The sequence below is a fragment of the Musca domestica genome, unplaced genomic scaffold, assembly GCF_030504385.1.
Source record: "Musca domestica strain aabys unplaced genomic scaffold, Musca_domestica.polishedcontigs.V.1.1 15, whole genome shotgun sequence".
Taxonomy (NCBI): Eukaryota; Metazoa; Arthropoda; class Insecta; order Diptera; family Muscidae; genus Musca; species Musca domestica.
In genome coordinates this window covers 8,256,566-8,273,478 of record NW_026712207.1, presented here as the reverse complement: position 1 = coordinate 8,273,478, position 16,913 = coordinate 8,256,566, and the positions used below count along the sequence as shown (strand labels likewise).

The following is a 16,913-nucleotide window of genomic DNA, read 5'->3' as shown; positions in this document are numbered from 1 at the left end:
AATTGCTAAATACTATCATCTTAGGACAAGGAAATCTCCTGATGGAATCCTCTTTGAGACTATTGCTAAATATTAGCTACTTAGGGCGAAATTTACGGCTGATGGAGCCTACCTTTAAAAGATTTTGATCTAGTTTTTTTTCATTATTTTTTACTGATTCTTTTAATAATAGTAATATTTTTCAGCACTGAGTTACATGTCTCATTATACCGTTATCTATTTTTTCCAATATTATTAATACTCTTTTAAGAAAATTAATTCAAATTTATTAAATCTTTCTTATTGAACAAATTCACCTTTTATCTGGCGCCAATCGATAAAATCAGTTATGTCTTCTCACTGAGAAATAAAAACACCAAATACTCAGCATTGTAGTTGTTGCTTATCTCCATTTTAGCCGCATGTCAAAAACAAATTTACCGACAATCAGACAACAAAAAATCAATAATGCCACGAGCAACAACAACAATAACCTGCCAACAAACATTTGCAAAAGGAAGCAACAGCAAAAGGAGAATTGCACACATACACCCCCTCCCAATAACATAACAAACAAAAACTCCTGTTTAAAAACGTCTCTCCCACACAAACACAAGAAAATGTAGGAGACACAAACAACAATTTGTTTTGCAACGGTAACTTTAGGTGAGAGTACAAATTCAATGAGTACAGTGCTCAATAAATGGGTGGTATTATTAAGCAAGGAAGAGAGAGAAATGCCAAAAAAGAGACAATGACGTATGACATTTGTTTAACGGTAACAAACAAAACCCAGAGAGCACATGAGAGTAATGCAGAAAAAAGGAAAGTAGAAATAGAAGGCGCGCAAAATTCCATTGTGTGATGTGCTCCACAGCCATGATGATGACGATGACGACGACGCCAACCAAAAAAAGAGGTTCATCATTACACAAAGAAAACAAGAAGCAGCATAAATAAAGCGCCAACAAAACAGTACACAACAAGGACTACTCACATAAGGACTCTCAAACATTTTTACTTTGACTTTTGAGCACACAACACCACGCACCAACGCACGCAAAAGTAGGTACAACAGCAAAAGTTTGGTATTCCAAATTAAAAAAAATAGCAACAAAAATTAATGGCAAAAAATGAACAATATTTCTTTTTGTTAAAAGAAAGTGAATGAAGTTAATAAAATAACAATTGGGGGTGGAGATAAAATAATAAAAAATAACGATCCTTATGCCGTTCTGTGACATCTGTTAAGTCAGTGGTACTGTAAAGTTTCAAAGCTTTTCCCAGAAAAGGCGCTTAAGTTTGAAAAAAAAATCTCAAAAATATTAAAAAAAAATGATGAAATATTTAACTAAACCCCAAAACTTGTTATATTTGTGCAGTGTTGAATGAAACGAGTAAAAAGTTATTACTTGCCTTAAAATGAAGTGAATATTAAGCAAATTATTGATTTTTTTGTGTTATATTTTTGGTATGTCTGTGTCTATGACCGACCGCCTTGTATGTGTGTGTGTGTCTTGACTGCTTTGTGAAAATCAATCAATAATTTTGTGTTAATGCCTCGCACTTGAGCTCTGCAGCATTTGGTGGGTACACTGAATGAGTAAGTGAATCGTCCGTCGTAAAACACGGCGGGGTGCTGCTCCACTACGACCTCCTCGTCCTCCTCACTTAGGATGTTGGTGTAGGCATGTAGTTGTTGCCTGCTTGCCGTTGAGGCAATGTGGCGGGGTTTAAAGTTTCGATTTTTTTGTTGTTGTGCTGTTGTTTCTTGTGTATTTTTTGGCTGTGACAAAGGCAATAACTCGATTTCGATTTTTGTTGGCTTCTGTTTTACTTGAGCAAAAAGGATGTTGTGTATGTTCTCTGCGCGTACAGGACATGGACAGTTTGTACTATTGGTGAGGGTGGCTGACCAAAATGAATTGTTGTTGGTGTTTCATGAATACTGTCTTGCAGGACTTTTTTATGGGAGAAAATCAAATAAATGGGTGCAAGGATATAACCTATTTATTAATTTAATTATTTTAGGATTTGGGGGTGACCCTTACGGTGTTGGGGAGCTTAATGGCGGGTATGGAAGATAATTATTTCTTTACTTATTCAAATTTATTTTAAAAATAGTAACGATCGATATTAATTGTTTAATTTGAATAGCATGTTTTTTTTTGCTGCGGCCAGAATTCGATACACTCTGAGAAATTAAGGCTCCATAGGTTATATGATTCATCAGCAATATGAGTAAATTATAGAAATTAGATGTACTAAAATATCGGAAAGGGACTGAATTATTTGAACCTCTGTGAGAATTCGATGAATACTGAGCAGTTGGGGCTCCATAGCAAAATGAGTAAATTATGGAAATTAGATTTACGAAAATATAGGGAGAGGATTACATTATTTGAACCTCTGTCTGAGTCGGCTGGGATGTCCATATTTTCTGCCTTCAATTCATTTTTCAAAACTCGGCCAATTCACATTTTAAGTTTTATTTTAAAATCTAGTTCGTATGAATTACTTTTTAAATTTTAAAAGTATTTTTTTTCGCCCTAGAGTATGCAATTAATAGCCTCTAAATTGCATACTCTAGGGCGAAAAAAAATACTTTCATATATTTTGAATTTCAATAGATGGCGCTCCACGTAGAATGCCATTGAAAATAAACCCAAAGCCTTCTGAAATAAAGGGTGATTTTTTACCCCTCCATCATAGTATGGAGGGTATATTAGGTTTGTCATTCCGCTTGTAACACCTCGAAATATACATTTTAGACCTCACTAAGTCTTAAATGTAAATGAATAAAATTCTATGTAGATTTACCGATGTCCGTCCGTCTGTTCTGTGTGGAAATCACTCTAGCTTCCGAACGAAATGAAGCAGATTGGTAAATTTTTACTGAAATGTATATTATGTCTGCAGGACTTTTGGTATTCAAAATGGGCTATGTAGGTCTACGCCTTCGTACAGCCCCCATATAATGGTACCTCCCGATATTCGGTATTTTGATGATTTTAGCGACATTATTCGCCGGAATTGTTTCAAATTTGGCATCTGAAGTTCGTAATGGATACTACAGCCTATGACAGAAAATTGTCCGTGCAGGCTCGCGTCTTCGTATAGCCGCCATATAACGGTACCTCCCTATATTCGGTAGTTTTATGATTTTAGCAACATTATTCACCGGATTCGTTTCAAATTTCGTATTGGAAGATCTTAATGAGTACTACAACTCATGGCAAAAAACTTCGTAAGCACGTTTACGTCTTCGTATACGCCCCATATGACGATACCTCCCGATACTCGGTATTTTGATGATTATCGCTACATTATTCACCGAAATTGTTTCAAATTTGGCATTTGAAGTTCGTGATGGATACTACAGCCTAAGACAGAAAATTGTCTGTGCAGGTCCATGCCTTCGTATAGCCCGTATATAATGGTATCTCCCGATATGACAGAAAATTGTCTGTGCATTTGAATATTGTAATTTTAAGATTTTAACGGAATTTTTAATTGATTTTATTTTTTTGAAAATTGCCAAATTCGTTCCAAATGGTGGAGTGTATTAGAAATTTTACTTATTATCCTTTTGGCAACCCTGGTCTAAACGGCTCACGCACGTTTTGTTGTTGTTGTAACAGCTTCACATTTTTTCTTGATTTTCTTAAAAACTCTTTATATTTTTTGTTTTCGAGATCCATTTTTTTTTTTGGAAATATTCAAATGGTTACATCTTTTGGTGCCTTAATTCAATAAAGCTGATCCCTCCAATCTTTTGCATTTTGAACTATAAAACTCTTTTCTGTTTCTCTGAACGTTTCCGGATATATTTTCAATAAAACTTTTGTACCCTTTCCATGAGTATCAACATTACAACAAATCATGTGGTTTAGCAATTGTCACAAAATCCCTTTTGATTTCTTCTCTCGAAACGTTCCGTACACAATTTTAACTTAACTTCATGTTGTTACGATCGCATTGAACTTGAAAAACAAACTTCCCTTATATACTAAATATTAGTAAGCAGCAATATTCTTGTGATTAGTCCATTCGAAAAATAAGTAAACGTCCTTATTAAATATCAACATCATCCACATCTTCATTACTTAACGTCTTCAGCTGGCATTTGCACAGATAGGCAACAATACGTTTTTCGGCCTTATTGCGATTATGTTCACCCAAGCCCTCTAGCAGGGCTTCGATACGTTTCATGGCGCCACTGTTTTGCATTGGTGAGGAGATAATTGTTGTCGTCGTGGTATTGCTGGGTATAATCGTTTGTTGTTGCTGCTGCTGGCATGGAAACATTCGTTCTCTTGTGGTGTTATAGGGTACAAATGTACTTATTTGTTCATCCATTGCCTCTTGCAGGGGATCATCGTCATAGTCCTCCTCGTGAATTTCTTCAATTAATTGCTCAGCCTCCATATTGCAGTTGAATGGAACACTTTGGTGTTCCGGACTCTTAAGATTACGTTGGGTTCTAAAATGTAAATTTAAGCCATAAATATTGATGGAAAGTATTTCCAATCCACTTACCCTTGATATTTAATGTGTTTATCAATGAATTTCATTTGGTCAAACAATTCCCATGTCGGTTCCTTGCCCAGCTTGGCCACCTCTCGTCGATATTTCCCCCTTAAACTTTTCCATCGCAGCAGACAGTATTTGGCTGTAAGAAATCTCGCATTAAATGGAGTTTAGCCCTGTAAGACCACCAATACTCACTGTCACAGTCCAGAGAAGTGGCAATATGACTCCATAGCTCAAATTTCTTTTTCATATCTGTGTAGGGTGAACTTCGCAGTTCCTTCTCGTACAACATGGGATTGGCCTTAATTAATTCAATTAATTTTCGATCAAATTCCATATCTGTTCGAAACACAGACATGCCGTTTTATGTTTTTCGATTAAAATTTGTTTGTTTTCAGTTTTGTTTTTTTCTTATTTATGAGCCTGAAGGAGCCAACAAAACACAACAAGCTCTTCTCGTCTGTGTACACAACAATTTTTTTTTGTTATAAACAAGTGATTGGTGTTGCCATATCTGAGGGGTTGGGTTGTCAGTTGTCTTGGTAACCAAAAACATATGGCAGCTGAGTGAGAGTGGTGATGTCAATGTGGCGTTGTTTTACAGAAGAAAAAAACGCATAAAACGTGAGAAAATGCATTAAAGGGAGAAAAACGAATGAAACTCTAGAAAAACACATGCAACTATAGAATAACGCATGTTAACTTGAAGAAATAACCAGTAAGGAAAAGTCAAAATCGTGCGGGGCCAACTAAATGATACCCTACACCACGAATGTGGTTGACTTAAACACAAAATCGGATTAAACATATATGTGGGATCTATAGCTATATGTGAACCGATTTTCACCAAATTCTATTTAATTGCTTCCAGACTGAATTCAGTCGGATGTGCCAAAATTCAGGTCATTTTGATTAATATTGGCCATTTTGTGCACAATTTTGTACCAAATATCATTCTTGTGCGGTACATATTGCAAATGTGAGGGATGAAACATATATATCTGAACCGATTTTCATCGAATTTAAAGTACTTATTTCTAATCTGAATTCGATAGGTCATTTGGACTGATATTAACTATTTTAACCCAAAATCGGTTGAAGTATCCCATTCTTAGCCGTTCAAGATAAAATTTGGTAAAGGTATTTCCGAGCTCTATAAGGTATCTGGTACCAAATATCATTGTTGTCAAAGGCATATTACGAATGTGGGGGACCTTAACACCAAAATCGGATGAAACATATATAAGGGAGCTATGGCTATATCTGAGCCGATTTTCACCAAATTTTATGTACTTACTTCTAGACGGAATTCGGTCGGATGTACAAAAACCCAGGACTTTTGGACAGATATTAGTCATTTGTTGAACAATTAACCCGAAATCGGTTGAAGATATATATGGGAGCTAAATCCAAATCTGAACCGGTCCTAAAAAAATTTTCAGAGGTATTTCAGAGCTCTATACGATATCGGTTACCAAATATCATTGCTGTCAAATGCATTAACCGAAATCGTTTGAAGATATATATGGGAGCTCTATTGAAACCTGAATCCTGATACAATTTGGCAGAGGTATTTCTGAGCTATATCTGATACCAAAGATCATTCCCGATTTTCACCAAATTTGACTTATTTGCTTCTAGACTGAATTCGGTCGGATGTACCAAAATTGAGGACTTTTTTGACAGATATTGGCCATTTGGTGAACAATTAACCCGAAATCGGTTGAAGATATATATGGGAGCTAAATCAACATCTGAACCGATCTTGATAAAATTTGGCAGAGGTATTTCCGAGCTCTATACGATATCGGTTACCAAATATCATTGCTGTCAAATGCATTAACCGAAATCGTTTCAAGATATATATGGGAGCTATATCCAAACCTGAATCCTGATACAATTTGGCAGAGGTATTTCTAGGCTATATCTGATACCAAACATAATTCCCGATTTTCACCAAATTTGACTTATTTGCTTCTAGACTGAATTGGGTGGAATGTGCCAAAACTCAGGTCATTTGGACTTATATTGGCCACTTCGTGCACAATTAACCCGAAATCGGTTGAAGATTTATGGGAGCTATATCTAAAGCTGATCCGATTAACACCAATTTCAATAGGATTCGTCTTTGGGCCAAACGAATACTTTTTGCAAAATTTTGTTCACAAGAATGACAATGTTTTGGGGAGCCAAGTCCTGGACTTTTGCAGCTTTCTGAGGCCCCATGATATAGGGATTTTCAACAATGTTTATTAAAGACCATCTTTTCTCTCCCTCTCTCTTTTATTGCAGGTCCAATGATAATCTATTAAAAATGACTGCTGAAAATTACCACCTTAAATGGGACTCGCACCATTCTTATTTGAATTCTTCCGTCGCAACTTTATACAAGTAGGTCTCCCCGTTTCCAAATGATTGTCCTCCCATACTCATATTTTCCTTTCCTTCCACAGAAATGAAAAATATGCCGATGTTGTTTTATACAGCTCCAACAGTACAATATCAACGAATAATTCCATGCCCATCGTTGGTATATCAGCCCACAAATTCATCTTAAGCTCATGCAGTCAGTTCTTTTCGAGCATCTTTGAGACCTCGCCGATTTCGAGCAATGGCAGCAATTTTCACATTGTCTTACCGCCCGATTTAAGTCATCGTGCCATACAGATCTTAGTACAATATATGTATATGGGAGAGGCCACGGTATCGAATGATATTTTGAGTGAAGTGCTGAAGGGTGGAGAGATCCTTAAGATACGTGGTCTATGTCGAACCTCAAATCCCGTTACAAATGTGCAAACAAATCGTAGCAGCGAAACCATACAAACATCTCCGGCTAATGGTGCCACATACAACTTGATACGCATGCCATTGACAAATGGGCCCACTTCGGTACGCTATTTGGTGGAACAACAGGCATCAACGGTTTCCAGAAGCCTCAATGTCTCAACATTGCCCAAGACCAGTCCAGTTATTGTTAAGTCCACGAAACCCTTGAATACCATAACCGTGCCGTCTGCGGTCAACATTGGCAAGTTGGCTGGCCAACATCCCATCAGCGTGAACAAACATGTGGCCATTGATCCGGGTGAAAAATGCTGTTATACCGCCGAAACAACAACCACGTCGTCGTCATCGTCATCGTCTTCGACCACACTCAGGGATGAATCATCATCTTCCATATGCAACGAAATTGGATGTAACGATTGTACACGTATGACGACGGAAAATCATGCAACCCAACAGATACTGGTGGCCAGGGATGGCCACGCTCAGATGGAGAACAATGGCAATATTTGCCACACACATTGTCCGGAATACTTGCAACAAACTGCGGGCAATGAATGTGTGGAAGACTCCCAATATGACCAAGAAATGCATTTGTCCAGCGAACACGCAGCAGATTATAATGTCTCCTCTGCACGAAATGAGAATTACAAATATTCCCAGCATTTAATTTCCACCACAGCTTCGTCATCCATAGCTGTGACAGTACCGGCACAATCCCTGCCACCAACTACCTCCACGCAGGTTGTGGTACATCAAGATGTGGTCACAATCCCCACATATGTGGCCATTAAGGAAGAGCCCTCTGAATGGATGGCAGCCAGCTCCTCTTCCGCCTCCGCTATACATCATGGCAATGGATTGCATCCAACATCAGCCGCCTCCTCCTTGCCATCGTCGTCGTCGTCTCTAAACAAAAAGACTGCAGCACAAAATCATGAGTATAAAATGCAAAAAATTAAAACCGAAACTCCACCACAGCCACAGGCGACTCCAACGTCAACTACTTCCCTGAAAATGGGGGATGGCGACAATTGCAAATTGATCTCGAATGTTGCCAACGATTTCGAAACGTATTTCTCCTGTGACATTTGCAAGAAAGTTTGCGAGGATAAAACTTCTCTGGTGCGTCACTTGGAAACACATGCCGCACCGACACCAGGAACATCAAGCAGTTTTACTGTACCTCCGCCACCGGTTGCATGTGAAACTACTACTGTCGCCACGGCCGCCGCCGCCGCTCCATCAAAGTCATCCTATGTGCCAAAGAAGAGACGTAGAATATCGGTAATTAGAAGTTGTAAAGTTAATGTAATGGGAGGTTTAGGGTCCGGCAGCAAAGACTTGGGTCGATGTTAGAGTTGGCTGGAATTATGGTTGGAATCTGAAGAACCGTTGTTTATGAACTAAATTACAACTCACTTCTTGTAATGACCCTCGTTTCACAAACAATAGACTCAGAGCTTTTTAAATTCTATAAAAGCTTCAGCTTCCCGCTGACCCAAGTCGAAAATCACATATTTTTATACCCTACACCACAAGTTGGTAAGGGTATTATGCCTTTGGGCATTTGTTTGTAATATGGAGAAAGAAGCCAGATAGACCCATAGTCACTTTTGAGGAGCCTCATAGAATCACTTTCTGAGTCGATTTGTGCATGTCAGTCCGTCCGTCCATCCATCTGTCCATGCATTGCTGTGAACAAAATGCAGGTCGCATTTATTATCCGATTGGGATGAAATTTTCCAAACAACATTCGTTTGGCCCAAGGACGACGACTTTTGAAATTGACGAGAATCGGTTCAAATTTAGATATAGTTCCCGTACATATCTTCAACCGATTTCGAGTTAATTTTGCACTAAATGGCCAAATAACCGGAATTTTGGCACATCCGACCGAATTCCGTTTAAAGCCAAGAAATACCTCGCCAAGTTGTATCCGGATTTGGACCAAATTGGAGATTTCTTCGATCGATTTCTGGTTAATTGTGCACTAAATGGCCAATATCCGTCCAAATGACCTGAATTTTGGCACATCGCACCGAATTCAGCATAGAAGCAAGTACATTAAATTTGGTGAAAATAGGTTTAGATATAGCTATAGCTCCCATATATATGTTTCATCCGATTTCGTGTTAAAGTCCCTCACATTAGCAATATGCACCCCACATTAATGATATTTGGTACCAGATATCAGATACAGCCCAGAAACACCTCTGTTCAATTTTATCAACATCGGTTCAAATTTAGATATAGCTCCCGTATATATCTTCAACAGATTTCGGGTTAATTGTGCACCAAATGGCCAATATCAGTGCAAATGACCTGGCACATCCGACCGAACTCAGTCTATAAGCAAGTATACCAAATTGTGAAAATCGCTTCAGATATAGCTTTAGCACCCATATATATGTTTCATCCGATTTGGAGTTTTAAGTCCCTCAGAGTAGTAATAAGCACAGACAATTTTACGCCATAGGCTGTAGTACCCTTTTCGAACGTCAAATACCAAATTTGAAACAATTCCGGTGAATAATGTCGCTAAAATCACCAAAGTACCGAATATCGGGAGGTACCTTTATATGGGGGTTATACGAAGACGTGCACCTGCACAGACAATTTTCTGTCATAGGCTGTAGTATCTATTACGAACTTCAAATAATAAATTTTAAAACAATTCCGGGGAATTAAGTCGCTAAAATCATCAAAATACCGAAAATAGGCAGGTACCGTTATATGGGGGCTCTACCAAAACGTGGACCTACCTGGCCCATTTTCAATACCAAAAAGTCCTGCAGACATAATATACATTTGAGTAAAATTTTATCAACCAACTTCATCTCGTTCGGAAGCTAGAGTGATTTCCACTGACTGCCATAGCTAAATCGACATAAAATTTTATGCCGATATAAATAAAAATACTTTGTGGGTTCTAAAATATATATTTCGAAGTGTTACAAACGGAATGACAAACATAATATAACCTCCATACTTTGGTGGAGGGTAGAAAATCATAGAAAATTAGGGTAAAGAATGTAACTTAACCTCAAAGTGCTAAGCTCGACATAAGTCAACAAAAACAAGTGGGGCAATGTGCCCAAATTATTTTTAAAAGAAAATCCTTTAAGAATAGCATTTCCTTCTTCTCATTTTTAGCAACAAGAAAATACCTCGGAACATGTTTGTCTTCAATGTGATATATGCAATACGTAGGTATCCTCATTCCAAATTTGCGGAATATGTGTACTAAAATGATTTCTATAAAATTTTCAGACGTTTTGAAACACCACAGGAATGGGTGCGTCACATGAGTACCCAACACACTGAAGTTGAATTGGCCATATACAACAATAAAAAGGATGCGGAAAAAAAGTATGAGAATGAGATCCAAATATTCAAATAATTCTATTTTTTGTTTGTTTTCCAGCAATCAACCATCTACTTCAAATCACAACAAAAAGCAGGCTTCTAATGTACAACAACAACAACAAAGAGTTCAAACCCTGATAAGTGGCAGCACAAATTCCAATATAACGAATAGTACTTCCGTAGTGTGTACTTCACCGCCAACCGCAGCAAGTGGTAGTAGTGGTGGCGCAGGCAATGGTGGGACCGGTAGTGGCATCAGTGATCCAAATGCAACAGGTTGTTAAATGTTTCACCTTTTGTTTCCAGATAATATTTTGAGTGTTTTGTTATCTTCTTAGGTTACTTGAGATCTACTTTATCTCCCGCCTAGAAACCAATCGGGGATCTATCTTTTTTAAATTAAATTATTATTAATATTATTATACAAAAAAAAGAAACACTCACACACAGACACAAATTTTAATCATACAAAACTGACGAGCATCGTTTAACGAATTTTAACGAAACGAAAACTTTTAACAAAACATCTACTATTGCTGGTAATTGTCGAGAAAAATGCGTATATACACGATTTTAAAAACGAAAACAAAAAAAAAATATTAAAAATAAATTTCATCTTTTTTCTCTAATATTTAAATAAAAAATGCGACATGGAGTTTTATTTTGAGAAATTTTGAAAAAGAGACGCAACAACTGGGTGTCATGAATGCCAAATAGTGAAAAATTCAGGCAGAAGGTTTGATTCACACCTTCAAAATTCTGAAAATTTGGAGGTACTATTTGAAGTGGTTCAATACTATCATCTAAAGACTATAAACATAACAGAAATGTTAATTAAAATATCAAATTTGGGCAGAAAATCGTTCTTCAATTATCCTAAAGTCTCCCCGAAATTCACTTCATTTGGGCTGGTGTTAGTCATTATTTGCAAAATAAACTTGAAATCGGATTAAGGATATAAATGGGAGCTACATATCCAAATCTTAGAGTATCTATATAAAATTTGGCAAAGGTATTTCTGAGCTCTATAAGATATCTGGTACCAAATATAAATGTTGTCGAATGCATATTATGAACGTGAGGAACTTAAAGACCAAATCGGATGAAACATATATATGGGAGCTACGTCTCAACCGATTTTTACGAAATTCGATGCACTTGCTTCTAGACTGAATTCGGTCGGATGTGCCAAAATTCGGGGCATTGGTCATTTAGTGCACAATTAAACCGAAATCGGTTGAAGGTATATATGGGAGCTATATCGAAATCTGAACCGATCTTGATAAAATTTGACAGAGGTGTTTCTGGGCTGTATCTGATATCTGGTACCAAATATCATTCTTGTGGGGTGTATATTGCAAATGTGAGGGACTTTAACACCAAATCGGATGAAACATATATATGGGAGCTATAGCTATATCTGAACCGATTTTCACCAAATTCGATATACTTGCTTAAAGGCTGAATTTAGTCGGATGTGCAAAAATTCAACTCATTTGGACTGATATTGACAATTTGGTGCACAATTAACCCGAAATCCGATGCAGATATATCCAAATCCGGACCGATCTTGGTACATGTTGGCAGAGGTATATATATATATATATATATATATATATATATATATATATATATATATATATATATATCCTTCCTTCTCCATGTTACAGTCAAATGCACAAATACATAATACCCTTACCACTATGTGGTGTAGGGGGGTATAAACAGCACATTCATCGATGAAACTGCCAGCGCCTTGAGATAACGAAAATAAGGGTGATGTGTATTTTTTCTTTTTATTTCAATTTACTTTCGGGTTTTTGTCCAAAACAAAATGATATGTGTAAAAAATGTCTTATCTAAAAAATATATAAAAAAATAATGTATGTAAGAAAAAAAACAGCGATTTTTTGCTTGCCAATTATATGTATGTACAGAACAGCAAATATACGTTACACTTGAACGTATAAAGTAAAAAATTAAGGAGGTGGGGAGGCTAATGGAGTCAGGAAAGGTATAAGCTGCTTAGCAAGTGCGTTGACGTTTACAAGGATTTCTGCAACAGAAAAAAGAAAATTCATAGAACAATGATGAGAATGCTTTGCGAATGCAGGAAATGTTTGTATATATGAAGCTGAATAAAGTATCGGTTTATTATCATTATTTAATATGTGATTAAATCCATATGGGGATATTTTTTAAAATCTTTTATGCAAGAGTTTTCCCTTGAAGTACATTTTCCTTAAGTTATATGTTATTATAGAGTATATGTATAAATTGATAGTTATTGCATATAAATTGGATGTGGCCTTACACAACAAGCATATCATAGTTGGGTTCACCATCACGACGGGTCTTCATGAACTTGGCATGTGTCTCGCCATCCAAATAGAAACATTTCACGGCCTCGTCCTTTTCCATCAGATCACGCCATTTAAGCTGGAATGTAAAATGGGATTTGATTAAAAATACGTATAAGGAGGATTTATAAAAATAACAACAATGGAATTAAGCCTAAATACTTTGAAAATTTTATATTAAAAAAATATATATCGGACGCGAGTTCCACAAAATCGAAATGTACGTCCCGAAGAGGTATTTCTGTGCTGTATCTGAAATCTGGTACCAAATATCATTCTTGTAGAGTACTTGCTTCCAGATTGAGTTCGGTCGAATGTAAGGATATATATGGGAGCTATATCCAAATCTTAATAATCTTAATAAAATTTGGCAAAAATATTTCCGAGGTCTGAGATATCTGAATCTGACTGAATTCGGTCGGATGAACCAAAAGTCAGGACTTTTGGTCCAATATTGGCTATTTGGTGCACAATTAACCCGAATCGGTTGAAGATATATATGGGAACTATATCCAAATCTGAACCGTTCGTGACAAAATTTGATACACGTCTTTCAGAGCTGTATCTGATATCTGGTACAAAATATAATTCTTGTGGAGTGCATATTACGGACTTAAAACCCCAAATAGGATGAAAAATATATATGGGAGACATAGCTATATCTCAACCAATTTTCTCCAAATTTGATGTACTTGCCTCTAGACTGAATTCGGTGGGATTTATCAAAATTTAGGTCATTTGGTGAACAAGAATTAACTTGAAATCGGTTGAAGATATATGGGAGCTATATCTAAATCTGATCCGATTATCACATATTTCGATAGGGTTCGTCCTTAGGCCAAACAAATATTGTTTGGTTCACAAGAAAACCGGGTTCACATCGAATAATATTTGCAACGATGTGTTATGCTTTTCAAGATCTCAAAGTTCCAAATTCCAGACACTGGCTGAAAGTTCCTCCAAAAGCCTAAAATCGGCCGCTCCTTTTCCAAATTGCAAAACTTTAGACAATTATATTGAAAATTTGAGCTGAAACCTTCCAACCTTCGAATACTAAATGATAACCTATGCCAAAAATTGACCTATACTGCACATTTTCGGAGCAAGTTGAGTTTAGGGGCTATGCTCGGATCATTTTGAAATTTTTACCGCAGGTAGGTATTTGTAACCTGATTACGGCAATGTAATTTTTTTGTGGGGGAAATACCCGGTTACACGGTTATTCGACCCAAAAGTTCGAATACAACATCCGGTTTGTATCCGGTTCTACGTAACCGATATCAATAAAATGGGTATCATTTGAAAGCTTATGAAAATACCTATCCAACAAGTGGTCATATGCTGGAACCGGTTTCGGAGAAATTTAGGAAAATTTGCATTTTTGTATGAGTACTTTTTGAAAAACCTATAAAAACTCGAAAATGGACCCATTATAGGGTCTTAAAATCTATACACTATATTATAGCTAACACTATTGCCTTTCCAAAATGGTGTCATATGTGTTGATATCTTTTGTGGTTCCGTGGATATAAGAGATAGAATTCATTAAATTATATTTTTCACCAGTCTAGATGCATTTGACTTTGACCTTTATAGCTTTTTTAAGCAACCGGCCTTCGGCCGGGGCTTAAGATTTTCTCCTCTGCGGTATGTCCAACACCGGCTACGCGATCCATAGTTTTTCTAAAAATTGTACATTTTGTAAGTAGCCGGCCTTCGGCCGGGGCTTAAGATTCCTCTAGGGTATGTCCAACACCGGCTACGCGATCCATAGTTTTTCTAAAAATTATAATTTTTGTAAGTAGCCGGCCTTCGGCCGGGGCTTAAGATTTTCTCCTCTAGGGTATGTCCAACACCAGCTACGCGATCCATAGTTTTTCTAAAAATTGTAATTTTTGTAAGTAGCCGGCCTTCGGCCGGGGCTTAAGATTTTCTCCTCTGGGATATATCCAACACCGACTACGCGACCCATAATATTCTAACAACACCAAATTGAAAACAAAGCAGATTAACAACGTTAAACCCGACACAAAACTTGGCTTCACTCAAACTGCTTTCATAAGTAACGACTTTAAAAGTCAATATCTTCGGAACTACAAAAGATATCAACACATATGACACCATTTTGGAAAGGCAATAGTGTTAGCTATGATATATTGTATAGATTTTAAGACCCTATAATGGGTCCATTTTCGAGTTTTTATGGGTTTTTCAAAAATTACTCATACAAAAATGCACATTTTCCTAAATTTCTCCGAAACCGGTTCCAGTTACCCCATCATATGACCACTTGTTGGATAGGTATTCATAAGCTTTCAAATGATACCCATATTATTGATATCGGTTACGCCGAACCGGATATAAACCGGATGTTGTATCCGAACTTTTGGGTAACCGGGTATTTCCCCCACAAAAAAATTATATTGCCGTAATCAGGTTACAAATACCTACCTGCGGTAAAAATTTCAGGTCAATCCAAGCATAGCCCCTAAACTCAACTTATGCCTCACATTTACTCACCAACTTCTCAAAACGTTCCTTATCCATTTCATATTTATCGCTCAAAAGATATTTCAACATGGCCGAACGTTCGCACCATGGCCAAATCATATAGTCCAACATGCCGGGCTTATCGCCACCAAAGAATTCAGTGCCACGCGACCGCAATTCCTTTTCGAAAATATCCAAACCATTACTGACATCAGTAATAGTGCCGGGTGAAACTTCATTGTTTACGAATATTTTATACATTGGTCCGATGACGGCATTAAAGCGTTCAATTAAAATCTTATCTTGGGCCTTTTTCAATGGATCGGTGGGATAAAGCTTAGGTTCGGGATATTTTTCATCTAAATACTCGGCAATGACCAGGGATTCTATTAGCGGTGGACAGCCCTCCTCTTTGGGTAATTGCAGAGCTGGCACCTTTCCCAAGGGGCTGTATTCAGTCAGCCATTCTGGTTTCTCGTTCAGATTAATGAAAACACTGTGGTAGGGTATCTTTTTGGCATCCAGCACCAAGTGAACTCGATGGGCATAGGGACAGAAGCGCATCGAGAACAAACATAATTTACCGTCATCGGGTACTTCAGGCTTGGCAGAACCTTGAAAAGAGAGATAGATAACAGAGTAATTGCACAATCGAATCAATAGAACAACAAAAATAATTGAATCATGTTTTTTTTCTGTTCGAAATGCCATGTCGGCTTAATTTAGTCGATAGCAACAACAACGTATACTACATGCATAGACTTGCCGAAACATTCCAATGCAAAACCACAAAATAAGGGGGAAGGGGGTTGTCCTACCTTTGGCCAAATGTTTTCCACCGCTCATTGTTGCTGTCCCCTTTAGGATTTATATAAAAATATTTGTAAATTAATTAGTTTTTCTCAAAGCTTGTAAAAACCAAGCAAGCCCGATGTATTAAGTTTCTGGAATGAACTAAGTTCAAGGGACTTATTCAATAAAGCGAACTTTTTTGTTCAATGTTCCAATTTAGCTGTTCTCTGAACAGAGCCAAGGAACTAGTTCAATGTCAACCGTTGCTTTTTAAAGTTCAATTCAATTAATCTTATCAATTCAATATTTAATGAATTGAAATAAATGAAAATTAATGGAAAATAAGACAGCTAAGTCGGTAAGGAATTATTGTAACGGAAATTTTATCTAAAGGTCTCTCCTTAAATTGAAAAATCACTAAATTACAAGAAAATGCCGAAAGGTTGCCATATCGTTTTCCTTTCAAGAGTCACGGTTTGTTTGATGGCAAGTGAAGTTAGTCATTAAGTAACGTAGTATGTGATAACCAAGAGTGTGGGGAACAAAGTAGAGCTCTTTTGCTTAAACATTTTAACGAATATAGCGATTAATATGAATTATTTA

General features: G+C 37.0%; 3 protein-coding genes across 3 annotated transcripts; 1 reads left to right on the top strand and 2 right to left on the bottom strand.

Moving 5' to 3' along the window:
• The first annotated feature begins 484 nt into the window (after window positions 1-484).
• LOC101891864 (serine-rich adhesin for platelets) lies at window positions 485-11,101 on the top strand. The gene is made up of 7 exons (XM_011292480.3): window positions 485-1,044; window positions 6,805-6,903; window positions 6,966-8,586; window positions 10,456-10,508; window positions 10,573-10,671; window positions 10,727-10,944; window positions 11,007-11,101. Exons 2-7 carry the CDS (start codon window positions 6,827-6,829, stop codon window positions 11,036-11,038), a joined length of 2,100 nt encoding a protein of 699 aa, XP_011290782.1. The 5' UTR covers window positions 485-1,044; window positions 6,805-6,826; the 3' UTR covers window positions 11,039-11,101.
• LOC101889168 (uncharacterized) lies at window positions 3,784-5,002 on the bottom strand. The gene is made up of 3 exons (XM_005179209.4): window positions 4,708-5,002; window positions 4,519-4,651; window positions 3,784-4,462 (listed from the first exon to the last, which is right to left on the bottom strand). The coding sequence occupies exons 1-3, from the start codon at window positions 4,868-4,870 to the stop codon at window positions 4,054-4,056; spliced, it is 705 nt and encodes a 234-aa protein (XP_005179266.1). The 5' UTR covers window positions 4,871-5,002; the 3' UTR covers window positions 3,784-4,053.
• Window positions 11,102-12,450: 1,349 nt separating the features above from the next.
• Window positions 12,451-16,493, bottom strand: LOC101891696 (pyrimidodiazepine synthase). Its single transcript, XM_059119626.1, has 4 exons — window positions 16,337-16,493; window positions 15,549-16,132; window positions 12,983-13,107; window positions 12,451-12,724 (listed from the first exon to the last, which is right to left on the bottom strand). The coding sequence occupies exons 1-4, from the start codon at window positions 16,362-16,364 to the stop codon at window positions 12,694-12,696; spliced, it is 768 nt and encodes a 255-aa protein (XP_058975609.1). The 5' UTR covers window positions 16,365-16,493; the 3' UTR covers window positions 12,451-12,693.
• Between the last annotated feature and the right edge of the window lie 420 nt (window positions 16,494-16,913).

Bases quoted from the DNA above. Each gene is read 5' to 3' on its own strand.
- LOC101889168 (XM_005179209.4), bottom strand. From the start codon at position 4,870: ATGTCTGTGTTTCGAACAGATATGGAATTTGATCGAAAATTAATTGAA. The intron at 4,652-4,707 runs GTGAGTATTGGT...GATTTCTTACAG, and splicing joins CACTTCTCTGGACTGTGACA to CCAAATACTGTCTGCTGCGA. The intron at 4,463-4,518 runs GTAAGTGGATTG...TTTACATTTTAG, and splicing joins AAACACATTAAATATCAAGG to AACCCAACGTAATCTTAAGA.
- LOC101891864 (XM_011292480.3), top strand. From the start codon at position 6,827: ATGACTGCTGAAAATTACCACCTTAAATGGGACTCGCACCATTCTTAT. The intron at 8,587-10,455 runs GTAATTAGAAGT...TCTCATTTTTAG, and splicing joins AGAAGAGACGTAGAATATCG to CAACAAGAAAATACCTCGGA. The intron at 10,672-10,726 runs GTATGAGAATGA...TTTGTTTTCCAG, and splicing joins AAAAAGGATGCGGAAAAAAA to CAATCAACCATCTACTTCAA.
- LOC101891696 (XM_059119626.1), bottom strand. From the start codon at position 16,364: ATGAGCGGTGGAAAACATTTGGCCAAAG. The intron at 13,108-15,548 runs GTGAGTAAATGT...TTTACATTCCAG, and splicing joins AGGAACGTTTTGAGAAGTTG to CTTAAATGGCGTGATCTGAT. The intron at 12,725-12,982 runs GTAAGGCCACAT...TTTCTGTTGCAG, and splicing joins AACTATGATATGCTTGTTGT to AAATCCTTGTAAACGTCAAC.